Consider the following 23849-nt stretch of genomic DNA (forward strand, 5'->3'; position numbering starts at 1 on the left):
CTGAAATGGCCTTTTGAACACTCAGTTACACCATCAGCTAGGTGGCAATATCTTTTGGGGCTGAGATAAAGTTCTCTACAAGACTGTTTATGCTCTGAATCGGTGTTCATATATGGTGCTATTTCTCACATAACCAGGATTCATGGGTCCAGGAATTGAAGGGTGGAAATATAAATGGGACCATTCATTATTACCCCAAGTGACCCACCAACAAAATGTCTGTTTCTTGTTTCCATGACTTTATGCTGTGCTGGCCTAGAGGTCTTATTCTCAGAAGGAGAAATGCTTTCATGAGGAGACACAACAATGATTCCTTGAGAAGGAGATTGGAATTTTTCAGGATTTCTCTTAGTATTACCATGCCCTATAATTAAAGCCAATAGAAAACTACCACAACAGGACTGCTAATGGTCCAGACCCTTCAGAAGTGAAGGTTTTGGTCACCAAACCATCCCAGGTGCTTTCTGAGGTCAAAGAGAAAACGGAATGGGTCGTAAAAGAATGTAGTTGTGACTACCAGCTACAACCACATGACAGTTACAAAAGTGAAGACTGTAATGTCATGAGTGTTTCCTCCTTATAATGTCACAAGTACATTTTTGTGTGTATATATACATATCTTAAGCAAGTATCTTTGTTTTCTTTCCTCCCTTACTCTCTTATAGCATAAGACATTTTGACTTTATGTCAGTATTTAAGTATTGCTGTTTTTAAATCATAGTATTTAAGTTAAAAGATATCAGGAGAATAGTGAACATCATTCAAGGATTTTATCTACTTTTCTGGGCAAGGAATTAGTGCATTTTTGTTTGTATTCAGTATACTTATATCACATTATAGTTATGATATTTGGAGAATAAGTATATGATTGCAAGTTGAGCAGGGATAGACTTGTGATGATTAATTTTATACGTTAACTTACGAACCACCAGAAATCTGATAAATCATTATTTCTGGTTGTGTCTGTGAGTGTATCTCTGGAGGAGATTAGCATTTTAATCAAAAGATTGAGTGAAGATTAACCTCATCAATGGAAGTAGGTATTATTCAATCTTTTGAGAAACTGATTAGAAAGAAAGAAAAAAAGACAGAGAAAGGATGAATTTGCGTTATGTTTAAGCTAAGACATCCATCTTCTCCTGCCTGGGACATGCATTGGCATTCCTGGTTCTCAAGTTTTGAAGTCATACCTAAACTTAGACCATGGGCTTTCCAAGTCTCCAGCTTTCACACACCCATACTAAATTTCACTATGACCTTCCCTGGTTCTCCACGTTCCACATAGTAGATCATTGGATTTTTTTGGCCCCCATAAATATATGAGCCAATTCCTATAACAAATCTTCTCATTATCTATCTACATTATCTATCTACATTAGATATCTATCTATCTATCTATCTATCTATCTAATTAATCCCTCTCTCTCTATATCATCTATCTATAATATATCTACCTACCTATCTATCATCTATCTGTCATCTCATCATCAATCATTGATATTCTATTCATTCTGTTTCTCTGGAGAACCTTGACTAATGCATTTTTTTATTATAACTTACTCTTAAGAATAAACATTTTCATTATAATTTTCTTTAACTCTATGAATGCTTTCACTATTAAAGTTGATCAAGCTTTTTTTTTTGTATAAGGTTTTTTATATAAATTTCCATGGTATCTTTCCATTCTTTACCTTGAACCTTTATATAACTGAGGTACATCTTTTGTGAGCAGCATATAATTGAGAATTATTTCCAAATCATTGTTTTTTGATTGGCAATGGACCTGACTATAATGTAACTACATAGCATTGCAATTTAAAATATAATAGTGACCTTTAATCATGACATTAGATTTATTATAACCTTTCTTTATCTCATGCCTACTGCTTAACAGAGTTAGTGCATACTAACAATTAGTATAACTTCAAAAATAAATATATAATATAAAAATTCATAAATATGACTTTCTTACAAATAATTCATCTGTGGAATTTTATATGTAACTATAAATTTATATTACATTTGTTATATGAGAAATCTTCTATCTTTTCTTGTTAAATCAGAACCATAACATGCAGGTTTTGAATCCCAATCAGGCAATGCAGGTAACTGCGGTTTGTTTTGTTTTTGTTTTTTGGGTTTTTTTTGTTTTTGTTTTTGTTTTTTTCATTTTTTCTGTCCATCGAAGATAATTATTCTGGAAGAATAAATGAAAGGGAAAAAGTTACCTGTTTGACCAATCAAGTTAAAAATGATTAATTCAACAAATAGCATGGGGTTACCCTTATTATAGAGTTCTATCATGTTATTTATTTTTAACCAACTTAATACACAAATGCTCAAAGATTAAATGTTATAAGACACAAATTTAAAACATCACACTGCAAATAAATTTTTAAATGAAAATTGGAAAGTCATTTATAGTTTACAATGCCTATGACATAGTTTACAATATTGAAAAATATTTTTGAATTCAATTTTTATTCTATGTAGCAATATATCACCATTAAATATATATTATATTATTTAAATTTATCTAATACATTAAATTTTCTGTTTCTCTGTCTCTACCTTTCACTCTTACATTATTTTATACTCACTGTGATATGATGGATTGTTTTCCTGGCTACTCCCTAGGTTCACTCTCACTTTCAAGTTGCCTATATATTTCAAAATAAATATAATCACTTAAAATTATATTTTCTTCAAGACTGTTCCACAAAACTCTGTATACACTTTCAATATTGATACAGCTTTGAATTCCTATCTAGGATCTGAGACTAAGCACTCCTTAAGAATATATTACCACTGAGAACACTGATCAATTAGTAATCAAGATTAACAAGAGGAAAAATACATTAATATAAATTTACCTAAAAATGAATGCATAATTTTCATATTAATAACACTATTAGCTAAATAACATTAAGCTTTCTTGTGATTCATCTTCTGCCATATTTATTTCTATGAATTTTACCAGCTACTTTCTCTCCCAAAGATATTTGGTATCATTTTTCCACAATAAAGTCACCAAACATATGAATATCCTTTCAAATTGAATTATGTTAACTATTTTACACCCTGCATATTATTTCAGAAATGTTACATAACATTTTCAAATCATTTCTGTGAAACGTATTCTCTTTTATTTATATTATCTTATGAACTTTAAATATTTTAATAAAATTTAATGTTTATTAAGTAAAATGAATAGCAACACAGAATCCAAAGGCACAAATTATTTTAAAGCAATTCCTCTGAAGAAAAGTAACACAAGTATAATATTTATTTTTATTTTTGAAGCATATTTTCAGATGTTTCTAAGGTTTTTTAATGAAAACTTATTTTATTTTTTCTGAAGATTAGCCTTGACTATAATCTCGATATTTCAGTCTACTATTTATTAACTTTTAATCTTTTCAACCTTTGGTTGCCTAACTTTCAATTTATTTAACAGTCTAAAAGACTAATTACTCTTTTAGATTTCTCTGTTTCTTTTTAATAAAATAGTATGCACAAAATACTTTGAAATATATAAATAATAAAAAATAAAGTAATAATGTTTAATACATATTTAATAATTAAGATCAAATAATAAAAAGAGGTAGATAAACATTAACTAAAAATAGTTTCCACTTAAATTTATCCCAACAGAGTTCAAGTTGTTACAATATTAAAATTCCTGACCTTTTAAATATTCTATTTATTATGCACTATACTGATTATTAATATATTAAGTATTATATTTTACATGAAGATAAAAATTAAATCTGAATTATTATTTACATCATCATGCTGTTATTTATTAATAGGTCATGCACTATACTGATTATTAATATATTAAGTATTATATTTTACATGAAGATAAAAATTAAATCTGAATTATTATTTACATCATCATGCTGTTATTTATTAATAGGTCATATATACGCCAAAAAATTATAAAAAGAATGAATCTTAAATATGAAATCAATATACTCATCGCTTGTATACTCCTCAGTTCTCCATTTGTTTCTTTGGAAATAAACTTTTACCAGTGCGGCAATCAGTAAACAGAGAATAATGAAAAAAGGAATGAGTAGGAAAAATGGCCATCTTGTAGGTTTGGAATGATAAGCATTTTCAATGTAGCGTCTTTCTAGGAGAGAAAACACCAGTGATTTGAAAGCAATTACCAGGAATATAATAAAGACATTTCTTAAAGGGGTCTATCCACCAAGATCTAACAACTGTAAATATTTATGCCCCCAACGCTGAGACACTAAAATATGTACATCAATTTGTCACAAACATAAAGAAAATCATTGATAATAATACAATGCTATAAATGGGGACTTTAACACCCCACTTAAAACAATGGACAGATTACCTAAGTAGAAAATCAATAAGGAAACAATGGCTTTGAATGACACACTGTACCAAATAAACTTAACAGATATATTAAGAACATTTCATCCTGAAGCAGCAGAATACCTATTCTTCTCCAGTGAACATTTAACATTCTCCAGAATAGATAGCATACTGGTTCAATTCTCAGCCCTCAACAAGTACAAAGAGATCAAGCTCCTACCATGTGTATTTTCTTACCACAACACTATGAAACTTGAAATCACAAGAAAAATTTTAGAAAGAACAGAAATATTTGGATATTAAAGAACATTCGACTAAAATATGAGTGGGTTAACCAAGAAATTAAAGAGGAAATTAAAAAGTACATTAAAGCCAATGAAAATGAAAACACAATAGTTCAAAATTTTTGGGATACAGCTAAGGCAGTCATAAGAGGGAATTATATAGCAATCCAGGCCTTCCTAAAGAAGGAAGAAATGTCTCAAACACACAAGCTAACTTTATACATAAAGCTGCTGGAAAAAGAACAGCAAATAAAGCCCCAAACCAGCAGAAGAAGGTAAATAATAAAGATTAGAGCAGATCAAAGATATGAAAAAAGATAGTAGAGGGGTGCCTGGGTGGCTCAGTTGGTTAAGCCTCCTACTTCAGCTCAGGTTATGGTCTCTCAGTTTGTGAGTGTGAGCCCCACATTGGGCTCTGTGCTGACAGCTCGTAGCCTGAAGCCTGCTTTGGATTCTGTGTTTCCCTCTCTCTCTCTGCCCCTCCCCCGCTCATGTGCATGCTCTCTCTCTCAAAATGAGTAAACATTTTTTTTAATTAAAAAAAAATAGAACAGATCAACAAAACTAGGAGCTGGTTCTTTGAAAGAATTAACAAAATTGATAAACCTTTAACCAGATTTATCAATTAAATAAGAAAGGACCCAAAATAAATAAAATCATGAATGAAAGAGATCACAGCCAACACCACAGAAATACAAACAATAACAAGAGAATATTATGAGCAACTATATGACAAATAGAGCAATCTGGAAGAAATGGATAAATTCCTAAAAACAAATAAACTACCAAACTGAAACAGGAAAAATAGAAAATTTGAACAGACCCATAATCAGTAAAGGAATTGAATCAGTAATCAAAATCTCCAAACAAACAAGAGTTCAGTATGAGACGGCTTCTCGGGGGAATTCTACCAAACATTTAAAGAAAGTCTAGTAACTATTCTTTTGAAGCCATTCCAAAAATACACATGGAAGGAAAACTTCCAAACTCATTCTATTAAGCCAGAATTACCTTGATTCCAAAAACCAAATACTCCACTGAAAAGGAGAATTACATACTAATTTCCCCAATTAATATGGGTGCAAAAATTCTCATATTAGCAAAAAAATCCAACAATACATTAAAATCATTATTCACCACAATCAAGTAGGATTTATTCCTGGGCTGCAGGGATGGTTCAATATCCACAAATCAATCAATATGACACAACACATTATTAAAAATGTATAAGAACCACATAATCCTCTCAAGAGATGGAGAAAAAAACATTTGACAAAACACAGCATCATTTTTTGATAAAAAACCCTCAAGAAAGTAGGGATATAAGGAACATACCTCAACATCATAAAGACCAAATATGAATGACCCACAGCTAATATCACCCTCAATTGGGAAAAACTGAGACCTTCCCCCTAAGATCAGGAACACAACAAGGTTTTCCATTCTCACCACTGTGGTTCAACATGGTACTGGAAGTCCTAGCCTCAGCAATCAGATAACACAAAGGAAAAAAAAAAAGGCATACAAACTGTCAAGGAAGAAGTCAAACTTTCACTCTTTGCAGATGACATGATACTCTACATGAAGAAAACCTGAAGAACACCACAAAAAAAAATTGCTAGAACTGATCCAGGAATTCAGCAGTCACAGGATATAAAGTCAACAGACAGAAATCAGTTGCATTTATATACACCAATAATGAAGTAACAGAAAGAGATATTAAGGAATCGCTCCCATTTACAATTACACCAAAAACCATAAAATACCAAGGAATAAATTCAACCAAAGAGGTAAAATATCTATATGCTGAAAACTATAGACAGCATATGAAAGAAATTGAAGAAGACACCAAAAAAAATGGAAAAATATGCCATGGTCATGGACTGAAAAACAAATATTGTTAAAATGTTGATACTACCCAAAGCAGTCAACACATTCAGTGCAATCCCTAGCAAAAAAACACAAGCGTTCTTTACAGGGCTACAACAAACAATTCTAAAATTTGTATGGAACCAGAAAAGACCCCAAATAGCCAAAGTAATGTTGAAAAAGGAAACCAAAGCTGGAGGCATCACAATCCCGGACTTCAAGCTGTATTACAAAGCTGTAATCATGAAGACAGTATGGTACTGGCACAAAACGGACACATAGATCAGTAGAACAGAATAGAAAACCTAGAAATGGACCCAACTAATCATTGACAAAGCAGTAAAGAGTATCCAATGATAAAAAGATAGTCTCTTTAGGAAATAGTGTTGGGAAAACTGGACCATGACAGGCAGAAGAATGAAACTGGACCACTTTCTTACAGCATACACAAAAAAATAAATTTACCATGGATAAAGACCTAAATGTGAGACAGGAAACCATCAGAACCCTAAAGGAGAAAACAGGCAACAACCTCTTTGACCTCGGCTGCAGCATCTTCTTACTAGGTATATCCTGGAGGCAAGGGAAACAAAAGCAAAAATGAACTATTGGGACCTCGCCAAAATAAAATGTTTCTGCACAGTGAAAGAAACAATCCTTTTAGCAAAGCTAAAAGGCAACCAACGGAATGGGAGAAGATATTTGCAAATGACATATCAGATAAGGGATTAGTATCCAAAATCTATAAAGAACTTATCAAAACCCAACACCCAAAAAACAAACCAGTGAGGAAAAGGGCAAAAGACATGAATAGACACTTTTCCAAAGAAGACATCCAGATGGCTAATAGACACATGAAAAGATGCTCATCACTCATCATCAGGGATGTACAAATCAAAACCACAATGGTATATCACCTCACACCCACAGAATGGCTGAAATTAACGACTCAGGCAACAACAGATGTTCGTGAGCATGCAGCGAAAGGGGAGACATTTCTGCATGTTGGTGAGAATGCAAACTGGTGCAGCTACTCTGGCAAACACTATGAAGGTCCCTCAAAAAATTAAAAATAGAGCCATCCTAGGACCGAGCAATTGCACAATTAGGAATTGATCCAAAGGATACAAAAATGCCCTATGAAAGGCCTTATGCACCCCAATGTTTATAGCAGCGCTATCAACAATATCCAAATTATGGAAAGAGCCAAATGTCCATTGACTAATGGATGGATAAAGATGTAGTATATATATATACAATAGAGTATTACTCGGCAATCAAAAAGAAGGAAATCTTGCCATTTGCAACAGCGTGGATTGAACTACAATGTAATGTTAACTGAAAAGTCAGTCATAAAAAGACAAATATCATATGTGGAACTTAAGAAACAAAACAGATGAACATAGAAGAAGGAAAGGAAAAGTAAGATAAAAACAGAGAGGGAAGCAAACTCTTAAATACAGACAACAAACTGAAGGTTGCTGGCAGGATGTTGAGTGGGGGGATGGGTTAAATGTGTGATGGACATTAAGGAGGGCACTTGTTGGGATGAGCACTGGGTGTTATATGTAAGTGATGAATCACTAAATTCTATTCTTGAAATCATTATTACACTATATGTTAACTAACTTTAATTGAATAAATAAATAAATAAGTAAATAAAATTTCTGGAGAGTCATTTAAAAAATAAATCATTTCTATATTTTAATATGACTATTAGCATAAAATTTTTAAACTTTTATAGTTTTATAAATTAACATGTTTTTAAATGAAGTAGATAGGTTTATAGCATCAGTGCCCCCCAAATTTTTTCTAACTTCTATAATAGTCCTATCCTTTGCTATTTATACTCAGAACTCTTTATTCTGTAGTTTCTCTTCAGAACTGTTTGATAATATAGATGAATAGAAAGTGCGACCCCTGTGGAGAGCAGAAGCAGTCTTTCTCAATACTCTATTTTTATTAAGAAATACTGTACATGTGATAAAATTTTCATGAGTTCCAAAATACCTTTCTTTTATTGTATTGTATTGTATTGTATTGTATTGTATTGGTATGTATTTTCATGTCTTGTCTAAGAAATTATTGCTTATTCCAAGGTCATGTAGAAATTTCCCTGCTTCCTGGGGTACCTGGGTGGCTCAGTCGGTTAAGCTTCCGACTTTGGTTCAGTTCATGATCTCACAGTTCGTGGGCTCTGTGCTGACAGCTCAGTGCCTGGAACCTGCTTCAGATTCTGTCTCCCTCGCTCTCTGCCCCTCCCCCACTCATGCTCTGTCTCTCTCTCTCTCTCTCTCTCTCAAAAATAAATAAACATTTAAATTTTTTTTTTAATTCCCCTGCTTTCCTCATGAAGATATATAGTTTTCATTTATGCATTTAGATTTATGATTTATTTCATATAAATTGGCAAGTTGAGATTTTAAGGATCAATGGTCTTATGTAGATATTCAATTGTTACAATACAATGTTTTGAAATGATTTTTATTCATTGAACTATCTTTGTATCTTCCTTGAAAAAAATGTTTAACCATATATCAAGACTCCCTATTCCATATTCCATATCATTGATCTGTTTGTATATCTATCCATTACCAATGCCACACTGTCTTCATTAACATAACTATATTTAAATCTGTAATATACTAAATTCAATATAAGGGAAATAGACTAAGCTTTTTTTCAGAGTGGGTTTTTTTTTTAATTAATTAATTAATTAATTTTTTTGGCTATTCTGAGCACTTTTGCAAATATTTTAGAATCAAATATTAATATATAAAAAGTTGCATGCTCTTATGATTGGGTTTTTTAATCTATAGATTTGGTGAGAATCTTAAAATAATAAACCTGGTGTACATGGTAAATTTCTCAACTTATTTTTATGTTTAACATCTGTCTGCATTTCTGTTTTAGTTTCAGTGTAAAGATATTATACATATTTTGTTAAATTTATTTCCAAAATATTATATTTTTATAATAGTGTAAATAGTACTAATTATAAGTTGGTTTCCATTTACTGCTGTTATTATAAAACAATACTAACTTTTGAACATTATTTCCTCTGATCTTTCAAAATATATTACTTCTAGAAGTGTTTTGTAGATCCCTTAGGATTTAATATTGTACTTAACTACAACATATGCAGTCTCATTTCATCCTTTCTGATAATAATCTTTATGTTCTTGATTTCTTGTTTTTTGTTATTGCACTAGCTAGGATGGCTAGGATTTATGGGAAAATGTTGAATAGGTATGGTGAGAGCATAATTTTTTCCCCTGCTTTGAATTTTTTTTTTTTTGAAAAACAATGTACTTCATCATAAGTTGTATTAGGTACATTTTCTATTGATGCTGTTTATCAGATTGATCAAGTTTACTTCTGTTAGTTCGCTGTTTTTTAAAAAAAATCATAAATAGGTGTTGAATTTTTTGTCAAATGATTTTTATGCATCACATGAGAAAATCGTATACTTTTTAAAAATAATTTCATTAATTTGATGAATTCCACTGATTGACTTTCAAGTGATACAGGAGACTTGCATTTCTAAGATAAATCCCAATTAGTCCAGATTACTATCCTTTTAATATAGATAGCTATAGAATATGCTAATATATTGGTAAGAATGTTTACATCTGTTTTTATAAAAGATGTTTTTCTGTAACTTTATCTATGTTAACTTACTTGTCTGGATTTGGTATCAGGGTTATATTTTCCTTATACAACGAGGTGATAAAAGTCCTTCCTACCAGTTTTTTGAAGATGGTATTTCTTCCTTGCAAAAATTTTCTGGATTTAACTTGTGGAAACATCTATTTCTAGAGTTGGGGTGGGGGGCTGGTTATTTTTGTTGGTATTGATATTTAAAAATTATAAACCCACAGGCTAAAGAAATTTTAATTCTGGTTTCTTGGTTATATCTTTGATTTATAATTCCTTTTCCATAGGAATAGCCATTTTTACAACTGAATAGCTTTATCAGCCTTGTTTCTTGCCCATAACTAATTGGGACTCAAAGAATTTATGTACTATTTTGATCACTTTTAGTCTGAGCTGATACAATTCCTTTAAAATGTGTGGGCTTCTTGTGTGTCAAATAAAAAGTACACCCCATTAATCAAAGGAAAAGTCATGCCCACAAATCTTTTTGAGATAACATTTTTTCTATATTGGACCCTGGTGAGGCTGCTATGAGATAACTTATTCAACATTCTTCATAGCCTTACTTTTTCAGAGTTTTTAGAAGCATTCTAATACAACACTTAGAAGAGCTTTTGCATAGATAAGATCTATAAAATGCATCACTTTGGGTTTTTTTAGGATTTAAAAGAGTCTTACAGTCACATGCTTGACTTAATTAACTGATGTCAAATTTTATTGTTCAATATCTCAGATTTAGTTTTTAGCCATTTCTCTCAATAAGCATGTTTTGTTGGAAGAGTCTAAGGATGAGAATATTTTATTTTCAAACTAAACCAAACCAAAACAAAACACAAAATCCTGTCTTTTATATTTGATCTACATTTTACTTGAGAATTGAAATGTGTCTTCATTAATTATTATTCTCTTCTCATACTTTATCATAGGCAAATTAAATCACCTACTGGAAATCTTTACAATCTACCTAGAAATCTTGCTGACCAGAACCATAAATTCTATTTTCCATATTGTCACAGGCAACAGTGATGCCAAACAATTTGCCACTTTATAATAAATGTCCTTATTTCTCCAATTTCTAATAACATGTTTTAAAGCTATCTTCGAATTGCTCACCAACAGTATTCTCAAGACAATTTCAACATATACCAAAAGTCTTCAACAGTTTCCTAGATGACTTTCTACCTTCCATGTACCATCCAATTCCAAAGCTAATGCCATATGTCTTGGATTCCTTTTATATAAATACACTGTCTGGTTACCAAATTGTTTTCTATTATAGATAGAAAGATGTGCAGAAAACTTTACCCAAACATAGAAATTTAAAACAATCATTTAATTTTTGTGCATCATAAATTTGGGGAATTCATATTTTGTGTCTCAATGTAGTCAAATTTCAAATAGGGAAGATGATTTTCAACAGAATGAGCATTCCAACAATGAGAGTTGCAGGAATTGGTATTCTAAAAAACCCAGGCAGAATCTCACTTCTATACATTTTATTGATCAGTTATACCACTAAAGTCAACCTGGACTCAATGAAAGAAGTGGTCTCTTCTGATTATTGGTGAAATGACATGTGTGTGCATGGACAAAAGCAATAAATTACAGCTGACTTGAAAATAAGTTACTGCAAACTAATTGTTCTACAGAATGGAAACAGTTTGAAATGGATTAAGTATACTCTAATGTTTTTAACTTACCAAACTATTACCATATGGCAAACACTGGAATGAATGTGGAAATGTTAAGAACTACCTCTAGCTCAAAATCTGGGAAAAGCTGCTTTAATTATCTGAAATTTAGGTTTTTATATTAAGACTGTCCCTAATCATCATTGGATATGCTTGGCTTACTCTAAAATCCATCTTCTTTGAAGAAAAATTGTAGGAAACTACATTTTCTAAGAACTCCAGACTTCTAGTTATATTAGGCTAACAGGAGTAACTGAAAAACTTTTGGAGGGTCAGAATAGTCAAATTATTTATAGTATTTAACCCCTGTCTCTGCACCATCTCCCATAGTGGCTTATATGCTCTAGAACTCTTCATGATAGATAGTACCTCTGCTTGTGATCTACATGCTGGTATGTAACCCTGACCATAGTTACAAGTCATGCTAGATGGCTCAGATTTTGGTACTAGTAATACTGCCTCCTTTCATTGTCCCTCCAACTGCTGAAGTGATAGTGGATTCCTGTGTTGCCTAAAGATTCTCCAATTGGCTTTCATCTCTGCCATTGTGTGTTGCCTGATGCCTTATGTTGAATTCCTTCTGTGTGAAGGGCTAAAGTGATTTTTGTTTTCCTGCCTGGGCTTTTACTGATATGCCTTATATATAATATATGTTATCCATGTTATATTACTCTCTACAAGTAAAATATAAACTTTCCTCATATGATTTATTATTTAAGGCCATATCTAATCTAAATATAGATTATAGACAACTAGATAAAATATTATTTATTTTATTAAATTTAATAAGTTAAAATGTAGTTTTAGTTATGTTTTCAATTTTTTATTAATACTTACCAGAACTGTCAAGGCCAGCAGCTTCTTGAGGCGGAAAATTTCCACTGTCAACACTCCCACCAGTCCATGCATCATCACTAGTTTCACAATTAGGAGGCAAATATGAAGGGTTACAGTGACAGTTCTTTTTATTATTGCATACCTGAAACCAGGAGAAATATCATCTTTTAAGATAAGAGCTATAATTATTTGTGTTCCAGTAGAATTTTAAAATAATACTTAGGTCAAATGAGGCCAATATTCTTATGTGGTTTATGAGTATATAAACATGTGTGTGTGTGTGTGTGTGTGTGTGTGTGTGTCTGTGTTTGTGTGTTCAGTTAGGTGTTTACTTTCTAGTATTACTCTCAGTGATTTCTATTCTCACATCACATTACTGAACTTACACCACGTTCATTGCATTTTCCTGGAGTACAATCATAATTCAAATATCCAGCATCTACACATTCTTTATTCTTGCAAACCTGAAAAGAAAATAAGCCAAAGTAAAATAACTGAAATAACATCTATATTTGACATTTCATTAAAAGAATTCTCTACGATACTGATATAAAAGGTATTTATTTAATAAGTGTTAACACACTAGCAATAAGTTGATTAATTTATAGTGCTGTTTCCAGCACTAGATGAGACTCTGATTATCTGATAGTCAAGAAAACAACAGAAGTATCTTCTCTTCTTGTGCTGGTATAAAAGACATCAAATAAATAAAAGTGAAGATAACTATGTCATAAATACTATAATGAAAAAAGCACAGGGAATTTATCTGATATATGGGAATAGTTTAATCTTATCAAACCTCTTATCAACCCCAGATGTTGAACAAGACTTAGGCAAGGATAGAAATGAAAGACAAAGTACTTATAGGAAAAGAAATAATATTTAAAATGACCCTACACTGAAAGATAATACAAAACTTTTGAGAAATATTAACAGCAGTGTAGCTGGTACACAGAGAACAACCATTTAATCATGAATTCACTAAATAATTGAGTCCTACAGCGTGCCTGTCCTGAGAAAAAACCAGTGAACAAAAAAATCTCATTTTGTTCATATTGCAGTGAAAGATATAGAAATGCACAAATAAAAAGGCCAAATGTGATGTGACAGTAACTGTAAGGGCAGGATTGTGCAGGGTCTTACATTATTTTTTTAAAGTTTATTTATTTATTTTGAGAGAGAGAGAGAGAGAGAGAGAGAGGGAGAAAGCACAAGTGGGGCAGGGGCAGAGAGAGAGGAGAGAGGAGGAATCCCAAGCAGGTTCCACATTGCCAGTGTGGAGTCCGCTGTGGAGCTCCATTTCATGAACTGTGAGATCATGACCTGAGCCAAAGTCAGATGCTCAAACGACACAGTCACCCAGGAGCCCGTGGGGCCTTACGTTCTTAAGCAGAAAGATGGCCTATAACCTGCAAGCAATTGGTTGTTTTTAGAGGTTTCATGGAAGATGGAGAGCTGATAAAAATACGTTTTGGAAAAAAGGATGGAAAAGGCAATAGAAAATGTTGAGAGACAAATTAGGACACCTTACGGTAGTCCAGAAAATGATAACCATAGAGTGAAATTGAGTGGTAATGGTGTAATGAAAACTCATGGTTCTATTTGAGGTATCATTAAAAAGTTTAATACACTTAATTTTAATGATAAATTGATTTTATTGGAGGATGAAAAGAAAGATGGGTCAATGACACCAAGGTTTCTGGTTTATATAACACTCGTAGTAGTAGTATGATTGACTGAGGTAGGGAAAGCTATGCAGAAAGCTCAAAAGTTTAGCAGTTATTTTTTGAGACTTCTTTCAACTTCTTTCAACTATGCTTAATATTTTTAAAATATTTAAACATTTATTGACCTTATGAAAAGTCTCTGAGTGAGATGGCAAACCAAAGAACATGTAACTGGAAATATTATTTTTATAAAAATGTTTTCTAAATATTGTCAGTATTTCTTTGGGAGTCTCTTCTTAAAAATATATAATAATAATATACTAATTTTTAAAACCAGACAAAGAATCTTCCCAAAAAAGGTTTTGCTAAACATGGTGAGTATGAAATAACACATTATTAAAGGTGTCTGATAATTTTGGCAACCCATACCTCTGTTTAAGAAGGAAATATACTTATTATAAATTGATGACCAGGCTATTGGGAGGGGTTCGGGTAAAAGAACAAAAGTTCTAGCTGTGGATACAGACTAGTGTTGCTATTGTTAGAAATACATCTGTTTTGTTACAATGATGCTTTACCACCTAACTAGCACTTGGGCAGAGAAGTTAAATAAATAATTTGCAGAGCTGTTGTCAAGAAGAAGATAAACATAACTCTCATAAGCATTAAATAAATTATTTCAGCCAGAGAAGAAAAAAGTTGAGAAGCCATTGTTGGTATTATGAGTATTCTATTTGTGCAATGAAAAAAAGTTTTTTGGCTTTAACATGCTTACTTCAGTTGTACCATGCAGAAAGGCTAGGAAAAAACACCATCCAAAGTGGGGAGCTAGCTACAAAATCACAGAAGTTTTTTATCACCATATTATAATATAATATAATATAATATAATATAATATAATATAATATAAAGAAAACAATGGTTCCTCACCAAACACTTTGAAACAGATTTTTTGAAAATTTGGTTTGTAATAAGAAAACTGATGCAGTTTCCTATTCTTGTCACTATGCTAGAGTAGGATTCTGTAGAAACCTTGTACAGAGGACTTAAAATAGTGAGTAAATTATGTGCACATATTCCTTGAAAAGAACACATGACTGTACCAGAGATAAAGTGAAAACAATTTTAAGTTCACAAAAGTTAAAATGAGACAATATGATTCCACAAAAGTAACCAAAAGCTGAAGCCAGTATTCCTCTACAGGCCATCAGTGACCAAGCAAATAGACTTTAAGTGATCATGTTTACCCTGTACAAGTGACAGAATTATAAGCAGGTTTTACTAAATACTGAAAAAATAATCTGGATAGAGGCATCAACAGAATGGTGCATTAGAAAGTCCAAAGTTCTTGTTCTATCTTGGAGATATTTTAAAAATAATAAGAAGGAAAGCTGGCTAAAATAACCAATAAGAACTCTAGAAATAGTCAATGGTCTATGGCAACCAAGAAAATGCCCAATCAAGAAACAGCCAAATTTAAAATTGTAGAAAAATTTGTGGTAATTTTTTTAGAGTTTACGGATTTATTTTGAGAGCGGGAGAGAGAGAATCCCAAGCACAGGTGTGCTGTCAGCATAGAGAGCCCAAACCATGAGATCATGACCTAAGCCAAAATCAAGAGTTGGATGTATAACCAGTTGAGCCACCTAGGGGCTCCAAACTTTGTGGAATTTTTAAAATCAAATTTGCCCCACTCCTTCCCCAGCATGGCATAGTCTTGGTATGGAGGAGGAAACTGCTGAGTTCACAATGATTTCCTTTGAACTGAAGGGAGCGGAGGAAACCATATTTTCAATTCCACATTTTTCTTGGGAGCTACCTGAAGGACTGGTCTCTGTTTAACCTAACTTGAATCTTAGATAAGGAGAAGCAATGGACACTTCTCAGGAATGCTGCAAGGAGACTTAAGTTTTGCAAGCACCTGGGGCAAAAAATAATGGGTAAAGACATACAATAGATCATCTGAAGCCCAAAGGAGAGGATGGCATGAGAATATTTTGAAAAGTAAGACATCTGATAATATCCATGTATGTGGGAAATCAAAAAAGCCACAGGGAAGCCCAGGAAAGATGCATCATCACAAAAGTTCTGAGAAGACCACAAGCTTTCTTTCTCCTCAGGCTGATTCCAAGGCTTAGAGCACACCCAACTTCCCCAGCACAGAGTCAGTCTGCCAACACTGGGAGAAATGTCTGTTTTCTCAAATGTCCAATTTTCAACAACAACAACAAACAACAATCAAAAGGTAGAAAAAGAAACAGGAGAACATGGTCCATTCAAAGAAAGAAGATTAAGTGACATAATGTTATTTTTAAATAACTATACTAAATATGAAAAAGTTAAATAAAAGAAAATTTAAATAAAAACATAGTTTAAGAAAGAAAGAAAATCAGAAAAATTATATATGAACAAAATGAGAATATCAACAAAGAGATAGCAATTATAAATAGCAACCAAAAAATGATGATGCAAACATGTAATAACTAAATTTAAAAACTTATTATTTAGACTCAAAAACAAATTTTGGTTGGCAGAAGAAAGAATCAGTGATTTAAAGATAAGACATTTTATTTTAAACTTTGGAGTCTTAGATGAAGAAAGAAAAAAACAAAGAAAATGAACAAAGATAAAGAGAGTTATGAAATACCATCAGGCAGATCAAAATACATATTATGGGACTCCCTGAAGTAGATGAGAAAAAAGGAAACAGGGAAATTAGTTGAAAAACTGATGTCTGAAATGCCCCAAGTTTGAAGAATAACATGGATCTACAAATCCTGTGAGACAAATGAATACCAACTAAGGCAAAGGCAAAGAGATTCACACCAAAACACATTATAATCAAACAAAATGCCAAAGGAAAAAAATAGAATTTTAAAAACAGCAAATGGAAAATGAATTACCATGTACAAATTATCCTTAACAAAATTATAGCAGATTCCTCATTAAAAACTTTTAAAACCAAAATGCAATGGGCTCATATATTGGAAATGCTAGAAGGAAAATAAAAAGTCCTGACAACTGAGAATTCTATATCCAACAAAACTGAGCTGAATTTGATAGGGGAAATTAATACATTCTCATATTAAAAAGAAATAAAATTTGAGGGAATTTATTACCATAAGACCTAGCCTACAAAAAAGTACTAAAAGGAGTCCTACAAGATAAATAACTAGTCTTTAACTAGATAACTAGATAAATTGCTAGTCTGTAACTAGAATTTACACACAGAAATAAAGATCTGTGGTAACAATAAATAAATGACGAAAGTATAAAAATTAGTAGTATTGTAGTTTTCATTTATAACTCCATTTTGAAAATTTCTGAGATTAAAAGGACAAATACATAAAATTAAATAATTATAAGTCTGTGTTAATGGGTACACAGTATATAAAATGTAATTTTTGACATCAAAAAAAAGTGTGGAGGGCAAAGATGTACAAGAGTAGATGTTTGTGTATACTTGAAGTTAACTTGGTATTAGTTCAAATTAGATTGTTATAACTTTAGGATGCTATATGCAATCCCATAGTAGCCACAAATATAATAATCTATAGAATATATACAAAAGGTATAGAGAAGAGAATAAAAAATGTGTTACTACAAAACATGAACTAAAGAAAAATGAAGGTGGTGATGGGGAAATGATGTACAAAAAAAGTTATAAGAAATATAAAAATAATAAAATGTCAAAAGTAAGTCCTTTTCTATCAGTTACATTAATGTTAATGGATTAAATTCTTCAATCAAATACCATGGGGTGACAGAATGGATAACATTGATCAACTATATGTTTTTTGTTTTTTGTTTTTAAATTTTTTTTAACATTTATTATTTTTGAGACAGAGAGAGACAGAGCATGAATGGGGAAGGATCAGAGAGAGAGGGAGACACAGAATCCGAAACAGGCTCCAGGCTCTGAGCTGTCAGCACAGAGCCCGACGTGGGGCTCGAACTCACGGACCACGAGATCATGACCTGAGCCGAAGTCAGCCGCTTAACCGACTGAGCCCACCCAGGCGCCCCATCAACTATATGTTTAAAGGGACTCTTTCTGCAAGACATTCACCTGATATCCAATGTCACAAACATGTAGAAATTGAAAGGATGGAAAAATATATTCCATGAAAGAAACAACAAAAGGGAATGAGAATGGCTATAATAATATCAGACAAAATAGATTTTAAATCAACTATCATTGCAAGAGAAAAAGTACACTCTAGATTAATAAGTAATCAAAATTCACCAAGAAATATACACATGATAAACATGTATTTATCAAACATCAGAACTCCTACATAATGGCACAAACAGAATTGCTGAGAGAAATAGATAGCTCTACAATAATAGCCTTCAATATTCCACTTTTGAAAAGAAGGGGACAGAAGATCAATAAAGAAATAGAGGATGTGAAAACACTGTATAACAATTGGACCTAATAGACATATATAGAACACTGCTTAACTATAACAAAATACACATTTGTCTCAACTGCACATGGGCATTGTATACATTAGGACATATATAGTCACAAGACAAGTCTTAATAAATTTGGAAAGATTGAAATTATGCAAAGTATCTTTTCTGATTACAGTAAAGTGAAACTATACAGTAAAATCAGAAGGAACACTGAAAAATTTACAAATATGTGAAATTATCACATATTAAATAAAAAAACTAGTCAACAAAAATACACAATGGAAATTAGAAAATATTCTGAAACAAAAGAAAACAAAAACACAATACACTAGACATGAAATGCAGGAAAACACTGCTGACAGTAATTTTTAACTGTAAGCCAACACGTTAAAAAGGAAGAATGATTTTATTTTTAAATTTTTTAAAAATGTTTATTCACTTATTTTGAGACAGAGTGAGAGTGAGAAAGAGTGTGTGTGAGCAGGGGAGGAGCAGAGAGAGAGGAAGAGAGATAATCCCAAGCAGGCTCTGTGCTATCAGCACAGAAACCAACGCGGGGCTCGATCCCATAAACTATGCTGATATCAAGAGTTGGAAGCTCAACTGACTGACCCATCCAAGTGCTCCTAGAAAAGGAAGAAAAATTTTAAATAAAAAACTTAAACTTTCACCATAAACAAACACACAAACAAGCAAACAAGCCAAGAGGTGGCAGAAGGAAGGGAATAACAAAGATTAGAACAGAAATAAAAGAGAAAACAGAAAACTGAATTAGAGAATAAAAATTAAAGACCAAAAAAATTGAAAAATCTTTTACCTAGAATTACTAAAATAAATAATATTCAAATAAGTAAATTAGAAATAAAGGTGAGCACATTGCTATCAATTTAACAGAAATAACAAGCTTTATACGGTGAAAAACTGAGCACCAACATTTGGATAAGCTAATAAAATGAACAAATTTTTAGGAACACCCCATCTACCAACATTACATCAAAGAGAAATAGAAAATCTGACTATACCTAGAACTCATAAAGATATTAAATCAGTAATCAAAATCCTTGAAACAAAGAAAATTCCTGGACCAGATAGCTTCATTGGTGAATTTTACTAAATATTTACAGAATTTCACCAAATATTTAAATCAGTCTTTCTCAAATTCTTCCAACAAATGTAACAGGAAGGCACACTTCCACATCCATTCTATAAGGCCAGAATTACCCTAATATAAAAACCAAGGACACAATAATAAAGGAAAACTACAAACAAATATTGATTGTAAATATTAATGCAATGTTCTCAACAAAACATGAGTAAACAGAATTCAACAACATATTAAAAATTTGCATATCATAACCACGTAGGATTAATTTATGGAACGTGGGAATGATTCGACATACAAAAATCAATGTAATACACTACATTAAAGGAATAAAGGGGGGAAATAATCACACAACCATCTCAATTGAAGTAGAAAAACCATATGACAAAATTGAACACCTTTTAATGATAAAAAAATCTAACAAATTAGGAGTAGAGGGAAAGTACCTCAATATAGTAAGCACTATCTATTAAAAACACACAGCTACACTCCCAGGGAAGATGGCAGAGTAGGAGAATCCTAAGCTCACCTCGTCCCATGGATACAACTAGACAACACCCATATCAGTGTACAGAACCCCCCCAAAATAACCTGTAGACTGGCAGAACAGACTCTCCATAGCTAAATGTAGAAAAAAGACCACCTCAGAGAAAGTATGAAGGGATAGTCCAGAGCTCAACAGAATTACAGGACTGTCCACAGGAGGTAGAGATACCTCAGGCGTGGAGAAAACAGAGAAAGAACCCCTCCTCACACCAGAATACTCAGACATGAGGAACTCACATGAGAAAGTCAAATCCTTATAACATCTGGCTTTGAAAACCAGAAGGGCATAATTTCACAAGTTCTTACAATCAGTGAGGCTTAATGCCTGGAACTTTAAAAATCACTGGGCTTGGCTCTGGGAGAGCCAGGAAAGGTGATTGAAACTTGAGCCCTTAAAGAAACAGCACAACAAACAGCCCCGTGGAGATGGAGCACAGAAGCAGCAGTGTATATGGGGTATATGAGAGGGAGATTTGTTTACTAATCTCTGAGTCTGAGCCGGAAGAGAGGGATCTTGGGGAGACTTTTCCAGGAACAAAGGAGCTGGAGGGCACTATTTCTCTTCTCTGCCCCACACACTAGACACACAGACACCTGTGTGAAACAGCACAGCATCAACATTCCATCTAGTTTGCTAGTAGGCCACCCTGCCCCTGCATTCTCCTGCAGACATAGCCTGTCCACCACAGCAGGCCCACACAAACCTTGCTAACCCTCCCCCTGAGTTCTTCTACAAATATTTGCCTCCAATATGCCTTTGGCCATATTCATCTAAAGTAGTGCCACAAACAGTGTGCAAGTTGCCCCAGTAGTGGCCAGCACCACTCTAACATGACTCTTGCCCTGGGAAGAGTGCCAAATAATCACACGCACCAGTGCCACTGCAGCCTCAACAGTGGACTAGGGACAGGCATCTGGTCTGACTATAGGCCCTGCCCACCAACCTTCTCCAGAGACAACAGAAGGAAAGTGCCCTACAGTTTGGTGTTACCACATCTCTAGGAAACTCCTGATCTGATCCAACCCAAGCCCAGAGTAGCCCCAGATGGCCCATATGATTTCACTCATATGTGGAATTTAAGAAACAAAAGCGATGAACATAAGGGAAGGGAAGCAAAAAGAGAACAGTGTTGATGGAAGGGAAGAGGGTGAGGGGGAAGTAGGTGGGGGAATGAGCTAAATGGTGATGGGCATTTAGGAGGACACTTGTGATGATGAGCACTGCATATACAAGTGATGAATCACTAAATCCTACACTTGAAACCAATATGACACTATATGTTAACTATATGACACTATATGTTAACCAATATGACACTATATGTTAGCTATAGTTTTCGGTGTACAAGCCTTTTACTTCCTTTATTAAGTTAATTCCTAAGTATTTTATTCTTATTGGTGTTATAAGTGGAGCTGATAACATAATTCCCTTTTCAGAATGTTCACCTTTACTATGTAGAGATTCCACTCACTGATTTTTATGTCCTGATTTTGTATCCTACAACTTTGCTGAATTTATTAATTCTAATATAGTGCGTGTATCTCTGTGTAATGTTTATGGCTTTCTACATGTAAGATCATGTTGTATGTTAACCAATATGACACTATATGTTAACTTGAGTTTAGATAAGATATTGGAAGAAAAAAATTCAAGTATCACATATATATAAAATATAGTTAGTATACTAAGTATTTCACAATTGTTTGTATGGGTATATAAATAGTTGTTGGAAGGTCCATGAACATGGAAAGTAGTCACATCTCATATATATGCATTTGAATGATTTTGCTTTTATCTCATTTTTATTATTTTCATCACTAAAACGAGTGTATATTATTTTAACAGTTCTTTTCAAGTAAATCTATTAAAAGATAATTCATGGCATGAATTACATCTCTATGTACCATGAGACAATTTAATAAAATCTAGTGAGGGGCGCCTGGGTGGCTCAGTCGGTTGAGCGACCGACTTCGGCTCAGGTCATGATCTCGCGATCTGTGAGTTGGAGCCCTGCGTCGGGCTCTGTGCTGACAGCTCGGAGCCTGGAGCCCGTTTTAGATTCTGTGTCTCCCTCTCTCTGACCCTCCCTTGTTCGTGCTCTGTCTCTCTGTCTCAAAAATAAATAAACGTTAAAAAAAAATTTTTTTTAAAATCTAGTGAAAGAACAGTACGATTCTCCGTTCAGTGAAGATACATTAATATCAATGAAAAAAAGTACTAAATAGCCAATAAAATGTTTATAGAAAAATAATCTGCATGAATGTAGATTTAAAATGTTTTTTCTTATTTTTAAAGTTTTTATTTTTGAAATCAAATGCACACTTCAATTATGAGAAAAATATTAAACATGCATTTGAAAATAGAGTATAAAATATTAAGAATTTATTTGGGGAAAAAGACTACATACCTTATTATTACCACAAACAGTTCCTTCTTTTACCCACATCTTTTTGCTAATTATAAAATCATGTGGAAAATCCAATGCAACGCAGATGTGTCCATTTATGTTGGCATAAACAGCAGTGGCATTTGGAATATTAATTATTTCTTCTTTTTTATATTCACATATTAATTTTCCACACTGCAGATCCCTATAATTTACCCATAAATGAAATCATTAGCCTTCAATAAAAAGAAATATTAGAATATCATTTATAAATCAAAAAGATTTAGGTAAAGCATTTGAAGTCTTGCAAAAAGATTCATGCAATTAATTGTAAAACAAGAAAATATAAAAGCCTTACCTGCATTGTAAATAATAACTGAACGTTTTAATAATTTTGAACCATTTCCAAGTTAGCCTGATCACTTTTTTTAAAGTAATTCTTTCACTCTTTTTTGATTCTTAAAGATAAGCAATTCCAAGCTTATTCCATTTTTAAAAATTGGTAAAGTTCTTCTAAATACCAGTCTCTTTGGATTTTCTTTTTAATTTTTCAAACATAATTCCTACTCTCAGGATGATGGGTCCCAACTGACAAAACATTGAATCCCACATCCAAGAAGCATTATATACAATAAATATTAAAATAAAACTACTAAGATACATCATAAAGATAGTGCTGTAAACCACAAAAAAAGTGATAAAGGTAATCAGAATATTAAAAAGCATGAAAAGCAAAAGCGTAATAATACAATTTAAGACTGACTTTCCAACAGAAACAATGGAAACCAGATTATTGAATGACAAATTCCAAAAAAGAAACAAACTATCTACTGTCTTCCTATTTTATGTGCAGAGAAAATACCTTTCAAAATGAAATATGGTATTTTCAGACAATAATTGAGAACATTTATCATCAGCAGTCTTGGACTAAAGAAAATGTACACCAAGTTCTTCACACTAAAGGGAATTGATCTTAGATGGAAGCTTGCAAAACTACAAAATGCAGATAGCTTTATCAGATGAGGAAGTCTCTTTTTATT

At 32.6% G+C, this 23849-nt stretch overlaps 1 protein-coding gene across 6 annotated transcripts in view; it reads right to left on the reverse strand.

Annotated features, from left to right (window-relative positions):
• Nucleotides 1-1991: 1991 nt before the first annotated feature.
• The window catches only part of ADAM2 (ADAM metallopeptidase domain 2), a 134459-nt gene continuing 112601 nt past the window's right edge, over nt 1992-23849 (reverse strand). For 5 of the 6 annotated variants that reach the window (XM_042983401.1, XM_007097058.2, XM_042983403.1 and 2 more), the window contains 6 exons: nt 22831-23014; nt 13075-13152; nt 12689-12830; nt 3979-4138; nt 2601-2660; nt 1992-2197 (listed from right to left, as the gene is read on the reverse strand). In XM_042983401.1, the coding sequence (XP_042839335.1) occupies nt 2627-2660; nt 3979-4138; nt 12689-12830; nt 13075-13152; nt 22831-23014 (598 nt within the window). In that variant the 3' untranslated portion in view covers nt 1992-2197; nt 2601-2626. Of the gene's footprint in view, nt 2198-2600; nt 2661-3978; nt 4139-12688; nt 12831-13074; nt 13153-22830; nt 23015-23849 lie in introns of those variants that run through there. The other variant, XR_006216641.1, reaches the window with a different exon arrangement.

This window comes from Panthera tigris, chromosome B1 (assembly GCF_018350195.1).
Source record: "Panthera tigris isolate Pti1 chromosome B1, P.tigris_Pti1_mat1.1, whole genome shotgun sequence".
Taxonomy (NCBI): domain Eukaryota; kingdom Metazoa; phylum Chordata; class Mammalia; order Carnivora; family Felidae; genus Panthera; species Panthera tigris.